The sequence below is a fragment of the Xyrauchen texanus genome, chromosome 13, assembly GCF_025860055.1.
Source record: "Xyrauchen texanus isolate HMW12.3.18 chromosome 13, RBS_HiC_50CHRs, whole genome shotgun sequence".
In the NCBI taxonomy this organism is placed as follows: Eukaryota; Metazoa; Chordata; class Actinopteri; order Cypriniformes; family Catostomidae; genus Xyrauchen; species Xyrauchen texanus.
In genome coordinates, this window is record NC_068288.1 from 38,336,790 (window position 1) to 38,350,052 (window position 13,263).

The 13,263-nt window shown below is 35.3% G+C and overlaps 1 protein-coding gene across 1 annotated transcript in view; it reads left to right on the forward strand.

Annotated features, from left to right (window-relative positions):
• Positions 1 to 13,263, forward strand: part of LOC127654362 (contactin-4-like) — a 156,798-nt gene that overhangs the window by 122,044 nt on the left and 21,491 nt on the right. The window contains exons 11-13 of the mRNA XM_052141500.1: positions 8,620 to 8,795; positions 10,605 to 10,725; positions 11,156 to 11,314. Of these exons, the coding sequence (XP_051997460.1) occupies positions 8,620 to 8,795; positions 10,605 to 10,725; positions 11,156 to 11,314 (456 nt within the window). The remainder of the gene's footprint in view (positions 1 to 8,619; positions 8,796 to 10,604; positions 10,726 to 11,155; positions 11,315 to 13,263) is intronic.

Sequence of the window (13,263 nt, forward strand, 5' to 3'; positions counted from 1 at the left end):
CAGGTTTTGAAGAAATATAAAGTTGGGTATCGTTGGCATAACTGTGGAAATTTATTCCACGATTCCTAACAATATCTCCCAGGGGAAGCATATTCAAGGAGAAAAGCAAAGGTCCTAAAACCTTAATCCTTTGGTACTCCATATTTAACATTTGTTTGGTTTGACAATTCATCATTTACATAGACAAAGTGGTAGCGGTCTGCTAAATAGGACCTATACCATGCTAATGCAAGTCCACAAATGCCAACATAATTCTCTAGCCTATTCAAGAGAATGTTGGGATCTATCGTGTCAAAGGCAGCACTAAGATCTAAAAGCACTAGAAGTAAAATGCAGATCAGATGATAAGAGCAAGTAATATTTAACTCTGTTAAGTGCAGTCTCTGTACTGTGATCCTAATTAAATCCTAACTGAAATTGTTCAAATATACTATTTCTTTATAGAAATGAACATAGTTAGGAGGAGCCTACCTTTTCTAGTATTTTCGGTAGATTTGAAATCGGTCTGTAACTAGCCAATTCTCCAGGATGAAGTTGTGCCTTCTTAATAAGCGGTTTGATAACTGCCATTTTAAAGTTTCTTTGGACATATCCTAAGGATAGCAGGGAGTTAATAATATTAAGAATAGGTTCTGAGATTACAGGGAACACCTCTTTTAAGAGTTTAGATGGTTTTGGATCTAACATACATGTTGTGGCTTTTGCTGTTTCGATAATTTTGTTATTTGTCTACATATGTCCTAAGCTGCATGTGAGGAAAATTATTAGACACTGTTTTCTGAGGTACTGTGACAGATGATTGCATAATTCCAATTCTATTTCTGATTATTTAAATTTTATCATAAAAAAAATTCATGAAGTCATTACTATTGCGCTGCAACAGAATATCTGGTTCAGTTGAGACTTCATTCCTAACAACTTAGCCACAGTACTGAATAAACACCTAGGATTGCTGTGATTATTTTCTATGAGTTATATGCTGACCAGGCAGCTTTTAGTGCCTGTCTGTAGCTACAGACACTATCCTTCCATGCACCACAAAATACCTCTAATTTTGTATTCTTCCACTTGTACTCTTCTGTATTTTTTTGAGCTGCTATTTTGAGAGCATGTGCGTGATCATTGTACCATGGTGCAGAGCTTTCTTCTTTAATTTACTTAAATAGAAGGGAGGCGACACTATCAAGAGTGCTAGAGAAGACTTTATTTATATTTTCTGCTATTTCATTAAGTTCTTCTAGACTTTGGGGGTTATTGAGTGTATGAGATAGATCTGGAATATTATTATTGAAGCTATCTTTAGTGGTCGAAAGAATAGTTCTACCTGAACAATAGCATGATGTAGATTGAGTGAAATTAGCTGATCGCAGCATACAAGAGATGAGGTAATGATCTGAGGTGCCATCGCTCTGCAGAAGAATTTCTATAGCATCAACTCCAAATGACTTTAATTAATTAATTAATTAAATCTAGTGTATGATTATGTCGATGAGTTGGTCCTGTCGCATTTTGTATGACTCCAAGAGAGTTGAGAATAACGATAAATGCTAATCCCAATGTGTCATTTTCATTGTCTATGTGAATGTTAAAGTCACCAACATTCAAAGCTCTATCTGCAGTAACTACAATATCTGATAAAAAAATTGCATATTCACCAAATAAATCAGAATAAGGCCCAGGTGATCTATATGCTGTAGCAAGGGCAAAAGACAACAGAGTTTTTTATTTATATCTGATGGTCACATTAAATATTATTAGGTCATAAGACTAAAACTTATATCCTGTCCTCTAGTAACACCTAAAACTTCACTGTAAATTGTATCAACACCTCTTTGACCCTTCAGACGAGGATCATATTTATAAAAATATCCTGGGGGAGTAGATTCATTTAAACTAATATATTCATCTGGTTTAAGCCAGGTTTCAGTGAAACAGAGGGTGTCCAAACTATGATCTGCAATAATTTCATAATTTAGTGAGAGTTTTGTGTTTGGTAGTTCAGGGAACAGACACAGTCTCTATGATATAGCTAGGTGATGTAGTCTCTATGTGTTGTAGTTTATGTGACCTGTGTGACATCTCAAGGCAGCTAGCAGACGTTCGGATTAACCAGTTTGTCTGCTTCCTGACCTGGGCCCCTGTAAGTCAGATAATAACACCCTTGTCTAGGGGCTTTCTTACTTTGGTTTATATCAGATTGCAATAAATAAGACTTTGTTTGCCAGACAACATGGTGGTAATAATAATACAGCATTGACCTGTTTTTAATACATATTTTGACAAATATAAAGAAAAAGGTTTTATATATATATATATATATATATATATATATACTTTTCCCTATATATATATATATATATATATATATATATATATATATATATATATACTTTTCCTATATATATATATATATATATATATATATATATATATATATATATATATATAGGGAAAAGTGTTATATTGTTAGCTTAACTTTAACATAATAAATGTACTACAAAAGCTAAAATTAAAAAATTAATCGCATTTTAAGTGCAGTACATGATAAAATGTGACTTAATGCTATATGTTTTTCATTGCGGTTTGTTCTGAGCAAATCTTTTTTTTTTTTCATTCCGGTTCAATGGTTACTGGTTAGAACAAAATAAAAGAACTCTGCACTAAGGTGTGGGTGAAAACAATCAACCTGATCTGTAAAAACAAGCCCAAAATAAGCCGCTTGCCTCAACAAAATAAGCAGTTATTTTTTTTTCATGTGTGGTGAATTTATCAGCATAGAAATCATAACAAGCACACAGTTAATGAACAGTTAAGTATAATTTTAATTACAGATCTGCTTCTGAGTCAAAACCCAGCAGCATCAAATCTGTATTAATGTATCATATCTAACAATAATCAGTGAAGACTTGTAATCAACTGAGAAATGTACTTTTTACCTCTAATAATTTTTTCCTTGTATCTGGACCATGCAACATGAAGTGGTGTAATTCCCAAAAAATTCTGTGATAAGCTTTTTGGCCTTAAGTTTCATGGGAAAAAAAATATTATAACAAAATCAACCGATTATAATCGTTTATCACCATTTAAATTAAAGTTTTTACACAGGAAAAATTGAAAATGTCTTTGTTCCCATTCTCGGATATGTTCTGCAAAGCAATTCATTTGTTTTCATTTTTCATTTCGTTTCTTAGTAATTGTATATTGTAAATTTTGTAAATATTGTAAAGTACCAAGTACAAATTAACATATAATTTATAGAACAAATACTCTAAATTCTGACTGTATGAGCCACCTTTGAAGCTATTTTAAAATGCTGATAAATGCATATTATAATATAATAAAATATAAGCTTCTAGTGTTGTATTGTAATTGCAACTGTAATTAATTATACTATTATGTAATACATTTAATATGAATACTGTAAAGTTATACTGCAAAATCATATTTAAAAAGATAACAAGATGACAGACTTTATTTTTCCCTCTTTGACCTCTTTGAGTTAGATTTTTGACACTTGTCCCAGTGGAAACCTGTTGCAAAGATGTTGCTTTCATTTCACCTTAATTTCCTTTGTGCCAGATCATTGTGAAATTCTTAGAGCATTTTACCCCTGTGAGACTGCATTAAGTTAGAAATGTAGAGACAAATTCTAGATGCTGTAACAGGCCATTCAGCCATGCTTGGTTTTAATGTAGTTGTTTTTAATTCCTGCCACTTGCCCTTTTTCACTGTAAAATAGGAAGTCACCGCTATGGATGTAACTGCATTAATTCAAATGCGTGTTAACACAAACTGTGTTTCCCGGCATTGACCTTTCTTTTCAACATGATTCCCTTGCGATTTCTATGCCTCAGCTCACACTACTTGCTGGAAAGTGGGTGGAATCCGTCTGAAAGGTTTCACAGTTGTGTCTCAGTTGACCTTGTTAACATGGAGGATGGCGTCTTTTCTGGCAGCTTTAATGACAGACAGTAACAGTAACAAGGTATTATGCAAGATGGATGTCACTCAAATTACGCCAACGAGAACCGGAGGGCTTTGGGTCTTTAAATGAGGTTATCTATGCAATCTGTCATAAATGATGATGGAGTAGGGTAATAAGAGGCATTTTCTACAGTTCAACAACCTCCCTAGCAAGTCAGCAATGTCAGCTTTGCCTTGAATGAATTCTCAGTTTGCAGTTCAGAGATTTTCCTGACGTTCCTGTTTGGGGATGTAGAGGTGAAATTACAAATATCCTCTTTTATTATTATTATTATTATTATTATTTTAGTTATTCAAATAATTATTTTTTTGTCATTTTTTTTGTCACTTTATAGTTTGGTGTTATATATATGTTGTTATATATACCAACACCATTATATATATATATATGGGTATGTTATCAGAAGAGGTTAATATATGTTAAATAATCAGATTTGTTTTCTGAGCAATAACGGTGGAAATATCCTTAGTATTTTTCAAAAATGTCAGATCGACAAGTTGCCATGTGCTTTGTTAGCCAAAACCATATATATAATAATTTTTTTTTTATGTGGTGGTGGGGGGGTGTTCTTTTCATTAATTAATGAGGCAATTTAATGGCAGGCATTTTAAATATATAAATGGTTTAATTTATTCATTATAATACTTGGCAACAAATATTGTTTATTTTTGTTTGAAATATAAAAAAATATATATATATTATTTCATTAATGGTAACTATGTCAATCAGCAACAACAATTTAGCAAATGATAACTATTGGGGAATGTTGTCACAAAAGGTCACTGTGTGTTAAATAAACTTTAAAACTTTAAACTAAAAATCTTTTTTCATGGGCAATAATGGTAGATTATTTGTCAATGAAATTTTAAGGTACAGTGTGTGGCTATGCAGAAGTGTACTATGAAAAATAAACATACCCTGAGAAATATTCCCTGGAGTAAAAAGTGTAACAACTAGCCCTGGTTCCCAATATAATTACAACAGTAGAAACAATACAGCTAAATCCCCCACATGGTATATGCGTCATACCACCCAGCCCTATAGATCAACACAGCCATTTTTCCCTCTACTCTCACAATGAGACACCTTGGCCGTTTCATCCATTACAACTACAATAGAAGATATTAATAGCTTCTCATTTGCTTACAATGGTAATTTTTCACCTTTTCAGCATAGTCTGCTAAGAGATTCAGACTTACGAAATTCCCATACGTCTGATGCATATTTGAATATAGACAGTAGAGGCTGGCTTGGATAAAGAGACGGCAAACAACATTATAAAGTTGCACAGAGAACGGGATGAAAGTGTCAGAGGGAAAATCTAGGGGTTGGGGATGCTCAGACTCAGAAAAGAAAGGTAAATCATTCTACCTAGCCTCCAAAAAGTGCTGTTCCTACAGGAGAAAAACAAGTTACATTCGCCCCTCGGTGCTTCCAGGCACTGCTGTTGAATATCAAATAAAATTGCCTCTAACATCCAGGGTAAGAGCTGACAGTAGAATACCAGGTAGTGGCGTATTGTTATCCCATTGTGTGAATATGACAGACAGACGGAGAGGGATCTTATTCAAACAATAAAAGAACCGAGCCTCATCCGACGGCCCCCTCATTGTGTTTTGCACAAAACCCCATAGCTATGCACCTGTTAGCTTTGCCTTTCCAGTTTGATATCAGTTGAGATTTGAAAGGTTGTTTCATGTGTCAGAGACATATAATTTCAGAATTGAATCCTCAGATTAGAACCTGCGCTTGCTTCTTGCATAAATTTGCGCTTGTCTGGGGCATCATTTGCCATGTTTAGTTCACCCTTAAATGAAAAGTCGGTCATCATTTTCTCACCCTCATATTGTTCCAATTCAAACCTGAATGACTTTCTTTCTTCTGTGGAACAAAAAATTTGAAGTTAAGACAAATCTTATGTGACTGTGGCAAAAATTTAGCAGAATTATATTACATGGTTCCTTACACAAATTGCAGCAGTTCCGAGGTGAAATTTCCACTGTGGTACTTAAAGCAAGTTATATATTCTCCCAAACAGATGAGATTAAAAATAAAAATTATTTCATCGTTTACTCACCCTCATGCCATCCCAGATGTGTATGACCTTCTTTCTTCTGCTGAACACAAATTAAGATTTTTAGAAGAATATCTCTGCTCTGTAGGACCATAGCATGCAAGTCATTGGTGGCCAGAACTTTAAATCTCTGAAAATCAAATAAAGTGAGCATTAAGGTAATCCATATGACTCCAGTGGATAAATCCATATCTTCTGAAGCAATATGGCATGTGTTGGTGAGAAACAAATCAGTATTTAAGTCTTTTTTACCATAAATCTCCACTTTCACTTCCACATTGTTCTTCTTTAGTTTTTTGGGGGATTTGCATTCTTCGTGCGTATTGCCACCTACTGGTCGGGCTGGTAAAAGGTGAAAACATATAGTAAAAAAGGACAAAAAAGAATGCATCACCTATAGTCATACACTATAGTTCAAGTGTTTAGTTCTCATAAGAAAGCATTGTGGGAGGAACAGGGTGAAAAGTAAGTGTTTATGAACTGACAATCTGCAGTTTTCTTAATATTTGTGTGAAAGGCAATAAAAGTCAAATTGTTGTTGGAGGGCCTCATGTGTTCATTTCACCAGGAAAGTGCCACGATATGTTCAACGAGCCACATAAAGTTAATTCTGCAAATATGTAGGTCTAGTAATGTGATTTTATCAGACCTGGTTGCTTAAATATTTTGCTTGACAGCAATTTTTATTGTATAGTGCAGTTTATACATTCTACTAGATAACTCCTTTTGTGTTCCAGAAAGAAAGTCATGCTAATTTCGAAACACATGTGGGTGAGTGAATGATGACAAAAGTTTCATTTTTGGATGCATTATTCCTTTCGTTTTGTTTGGTGAATATTTCAGCGGAATACACACAGCACCCTCATGTGGTCAAAAAACAATACACAGATGCAAAGAGTGTTTTTACTCTATGATTCTCTTATCATTTCTCTAATGCACCTGTTCTACACTAGGCTGCACTCTGAAAGTGAAGATGCAGGCATGCTTGTCATGTTCCCCAGTGAAATGGCACCAGCTCCTGTGTGAATAGAGACTCATGGGTGCTAGACCTGCCAGTGCTGCTGTGTTATCTTCTTTTTGGAGTATAGTATAGTGCATTCTGGGAGAGCAGATGGGACTTTAGAGACTTAGCAGAGATGAGGCAATGACACATGGTGGAGCTCAGAGACCGGTCAGGGGATATTCACCTCTCTGTCCATCCTCAAAGTTTCCCTTGAACTATGTACAAATGTCGTTTGCAGATGACGGTTGCACATAGTCAGGGCTGGACTGGTAATCTGGCATTTTCCCGGTGGGCTGATGCACTTTTGGGCCGATCAGTGGCGGACTGGCCAAACAGCAGCCCGCTCAGAAAACCGAGCGGGCTGGTGTTTCGGCCGTGGAACTTTCCCAATGGGCACGTAAAGTCAAAACGAGCCGCAGATATGCAGAATCCCCCTCCCCACCCCACTCAACAAGGCCAGTTGCCATGTAAAATCCTTGGCCGAGTTTTTCTTCCCAGTCCAATCCTGGACAAAGTTCAAGTCTGGATGTACAACAGATCTACAATAATGTTCAGTATTATATTGTGTGTTTCTTTAAATACACCCATGTTTATGTCCCTGGTGGATTTCAGCTGTTCACCAATTTATTTGTTTTCACATAATTACATCATTTCACCTTAAATCAATATTTTATGTCCATTTATTTGTTTATTTGGCAAGTAGTCTTGTAATAAGCAGGATAATGTACAGTCAGCCGGTTGTTATCGCACAATAAACTCAGATAGGGTGATGCGGAGGGGTCTTGTATCACCCTGAGGGTTTTTTTTTTCCTTACATATGTTCTCCACAGGACTAAACATAAATAATTAATAAAAAACATAATTGAACACCCTATTATGCAAAACACTCAGAGTCAACATTAACCCTTAAATGCATACCTCAGGTCTTTAGTGACCCTGGACCTCATTCCACCTCCTTATCTCTTTTTATTTTTAAAGGTATGCTTCTTTTGAATCATCTAACATTAAAAAAATGGCAAAATTTTAAAATAACGAATAAAACAAATAATTTCTAACTGGTTAAGTGTAATTACCTTAAGCGTATAGGGTATTTAGTGACCTGATATATGTAATAGTATCCAAATGTATATTTCCACTTCTACAAATCAGATGGTTTATGATTATTTCATATCTATTTAAAAGTACTATGACATAATATCTATTTGTTTGTTTATTGCAAGACAAATGAGTGCCATATTCATATAATTAACTACCATATCATGTCGATTTGCTCTGCAATGATGTTGAATTATGAGTATCCCATATGCTTCTACACATACACATACACATATTGTGCATGTCCATTTTTAATAGGTTATAAGTGCCAGGTCACTAAAGACCCAAGCTATGTTACAATGTTTGGCAAAACGGCTATACACTTTAGGGGTAAAATGTCATGTGACTGCTAAATTGCAAATAAATGAAAGTTTAATTGATTTGATGGTAGTTTTTGGTCGCGTGTCAGTCAAGATATTGGCACAATCTCAAATTATCACCCATTAATGTACTGTTTTCCAGAACCAACTATCATTACAACCACTCCGTCTACACTGGATGTGACTGTAGGCGAAAGCATCATTCTTCCCTGTCAAGTGTCCTACGACCCTTCGCTGGAACTCAAGTTTACGTGGTTCTTCAATGAGCAACTCATCCACTTCGGCAGTCATGGGGGATACTTTGAAAAAGTTGGCGGAGTATGAGCACATTAATTTTCTAATTTGCAAGTAGAACATTTCACAGCATTCTGAAGCTGTGTGCTGTAAAAAATTTAAAGATACAGGACTCGAGGAAATATTTGGTGTTCCTGAGATGCCACACATGACAGATCCTTATGGAGAACCTCTAGACACCATTTAATTTCTCTGCAGAAACTTACTCTTAAGGTGTCTTTACACAGCAGAGTTAAGTCTGCTCTGAAGCTGCTCAGCCCCTAGTATCAAAGGCAGTTTTGATGCTGCATAAATTCTGTGTAAATGAAATGCTGCATCAGAGCAGAAATAAACTTTGTTGTTGTTATGATAGAGCATGTGCTTCATTATTTCATATTTAAAAATATACTGTAACTTCATAGTTTCATGTTTCTGTTTTCATAATTTAATATTAAAAACTTTAATATCATAATTTCTGTGTAAATTCATTTACTGTATGCCTGCTCTGTGCAGCAATAAACGGTCTGTGTAAATGCACCTAAATGCCACTTTAGATGCAGCTTCTGTGCCAACTTTGCAGTGTAAAGATGGCTTTAGTCTCTACAAGAAGTCCTAAAGACTGACCTAAAGACTGTACCTTCAGTAACCCCATTATAATAATGTTTTGAGGCACATGAAATATACATAAATGTGCCTTGAGAATATAAATATAATTTTTTTTAAGACTCCATCAAAGGGTCCTAAAGGTTTTCAATGGGGTTCCACCAGTGTGGCATCTAAGGATCCCCAAATGATTGGGTAATCATTTTTACAGTGTAGATGGTGCAACCAATACTGCAACAAATATAGTTATTTTTTTAATTATTTATTGAGGCTATCAGTCCCTAACATTCTGCCTAACATTTCCTATTGTGTTAATCAAAATAAAGAAAGTCCTACGGATTGGTAAAGACATGAGGAGGATTAAATTACATTTTTCATATTTGGGTGAACTGTCCCTTTAACATATTATGCTTCTGTATATTCATATCCAGTACTTTCTATTAAATTGTTAAAAAGAAATCACACTAATACGTTTCATATAATGCCGCAGTTTTTAGTTTGTGAAATTTGGATTTGAGATTTACTCATTAAATTTGCAGGCACTGACATGGCATTCTGTAATAATCTAGACTATAATTAAGCGTCCCACTCACTGACATGAACTACAGCATTTGTGACAGTCACATGTGTTTCATCGAATTTTATTAAAAAAAAAAAATTTAAAGAGGGGGGCTTTTCTCATCCTCTAGTTATTCATGCCATCTAAAGGTGCCCCTTCACCAAAGAAACAAGCAATGGAGATCTTTCTAAATTGAAGTGCTCTATATTCAGAGTAATAAAATGCAACTCTTAAATTATTTCACTGGATTACTGTGATTTAAAATTAATGATGTATGTCATTAGCAGCACTCGCTGTTAAGTCTTTTGAGCGAATGGACCCTGGATGTAAATAATGTTATTAAACTTACACAGCCAACTTTATTTAAGTAAAAGTCTCGAGATATTCCCCATTAATTTTGTCCATGCCATTTCAACATTCACAGACTGGGCAATTAGATATGAGTTCAGCATACCGTCTGATGTTCGTTTCTGACTCAAAATATGCAGCTAATGGTAAAACAGATTATATCATATGCAGTTTATATGCAGTTTGGAACAAAAACAACTATGATTGTAATCTCTGGGATATAAATCCTTATTTCCTCCTAATAAACTTCAGTATAAGCATAAGATATTAAAATAAACCCCCAAATTGTGTTCATCTCCTGTTCTGTCCCCTTACCATGTCTTTAATCTCTTTCTCTCTGTTAGCAACACTCAGCAGGTGACATCATGATCCGGAACATTCAGCTGAGGCATGCTGGGAAGTACACATGTGCCGTGCAGACCAAGGTGGACAGCAGCTCTATTGCAACTGACCTGATTGTCAGAGGTAATAAAGCTGTGAAACCTATAATACACATTCACATGGCATCACATCACACTAAATTAAAATATGTCACATTTCAGCTCATTTAGCGTAAGTTTAAACTGGATTGTCATTGGTTAGTGAATGAGGTGCAAGATTTGGCTCTTAAATAATCCACATAAAGTGGCACAACTGATGAATTCACCCCTAAAGATCTACAATGAAAACTGAGCATTGTAAATATTAACCAAAACTGTGCTGTTTTTTTTTCTTGTACTGGAAAAATTATACCCAGAAAAATTATCCATAATCTAATAAGAGGTTTTAGCTCAATGAAAACATGTAGTGCAGCCTCAACCATCTGTACTGCTGTGCTTTAGGCAGCAGTTTATATGCAAGCTACAAACGTGACAACATGCCTGTGTGTTTCTGGTGTGCACGGCTTCTGTTTCAGGTCCCCCCGGCCCTCCTACCAGCATCCATGTGGAAGAAATAACAGATACCACAGCCACTCTCTCCTGGAGGCCTGGCCCTGATAATCACAGTCCAATTACTGCATACACCATCCAGGCTAGAACCCCTTTCTCCCTGGGCTGGCAAGCTGTTAGCACAGGTGGGGCTTTTAACCAGCCTTCCAGATCAAAACATTTGTTCCATGTTTTATTGTTCGACCCCCTGCTTTGTCCTCTACTGTTATCTACTAAGATTTTACGTTGGAGTTTTTTGTTGGTTTTGGTTTCGGTTTGTTTTTTGCTTTTTTACTCAATGCCAAACTGATACTGTGAAGTGCCTGGTTTCAATGACCATTTGTATTTATGCATTGTCTGTAGTCGCAGTTTTCTGTTGGGCTTTAGCTCACGATAATGATCATTGTGTTGCTCAACATACTGCTAAACAGATTTAACAATTTACAAAACAATTTTTTTTTGTTTACCATTTAGTTTAAATATGAATCACTAAATCTATATAAATATATAGTGATTTATCTAGTTTTCTATTATATATCTAGTATTGAAAATATAATAAAATGTTATATATTTAATAGATAAATAGAGAAGTAGTTCAAACAAAACAAAATACACAAATGAAAAGCTAATGAATAAAACTAATTAGCTGGGACATAAGAAAAAATAAATCCTTCTTTTAACTGTTTATTTAAAATCTAAAGTTTAAAGATGTAATATGTAACATTTATCATGTAATATTGTCCTTGTTTTTGCTAATGTGTAAACGGCTTGTAACGCAACCTAAAAAACTGAATCCTGTCTGGCTAAGCGGGAAAGTGGTCGAGCGAAAATTAGAGTGAACATCGGCAGGGCATTTGATTCCTGGAGGGACCTGGAGGACATAACTGCAAAGCATGTGAAATACAGTGCCATAAGGATTGATCTGTGTCATTTAGATAACTGTATCTTGCCAAATGTTGTTCGCAGTTCTTTTCAGCATATCGCGGTGCCGTTTTGTGGCACGTTCTGCATAACACAGCGGCTCATTGTTGCTTATCGCAGCCAATTCGGCACGTTTCGTGGCCGAACCACTTGCCCACTCGGTTGTCCCGTTGGCCAGTGTGCCCCTGATCGGCCCAAAAGTGTGTCAGCCCACCGGTATGCCACTGGTATGCCAGATTACCAGTCTAGCCCTGCTCGTGTCCCTATGGTGTGTGTGCGTGCGATCACAAGCAACAGGCAGCTGGCCGCAGTTCACTTAACAGCCACAGGTGTCAGTAATAACAAGGGTTTCTGAATCTTACATACTGCACATTTAAATATGATTAGTTCAGACTTTAGACATTTTATTTTACAAGTATAAAAGTACAAGAACTATTTCATATTATATTATATTATATTATATTATATTAATGTTGAGGTTCATCTAGTTTTCTGATCAAGCATTCCAAAAAAAAAGGGAAAAAAACATAGCACATTTGATAGATTATCAGCAGATGTGTAGAAAAAAATGATAGTTAAAAAATCCCACAAGTTGCTGCTTGTGAATAGTATACTGTTTATTAATAGAAAGTTTTCAGATCCAAACGATGTATTGCTAACCTCAACATTCTGATTACGTATTAAAAATGTAATTAAATTTGATTATAGTTGTCTCAGCAGACAAAAACCACAAATGAAAAGCTAATGAGCCGTGGTATAATATGATCAAGAAAAAACATGCAATAAACAATCAAATTAGCCATTAATGTATACCAAATAAAAACCATGCAATGTCAATCCCCAAATATCACTTGACTGTCCTTATCAGAAGTGCTGGCCTCTATACCAAGGGCATAGGTTTGGTTTGAAAATTGTTAGGGGCATATTACAAGGAGGACCTTATTCAAAATCTTGATATTAAGAATGCAAGAAAGTGTTGTGTCTATAGGAATAATATTTCCTCATATAACAAGTCTAATTTTCTATTCCTCTGCCCCACCACATTAAATATTAGCCTGATTTATTACTAGCACTATTTCTATCCCAAAGGTCTCATTTCATTTCCTGCATTTCATAGAGAAAACAAGCTTTTACTGCCTACCCTGATCTTCTCCAGTATGCAAAATAAAAACAT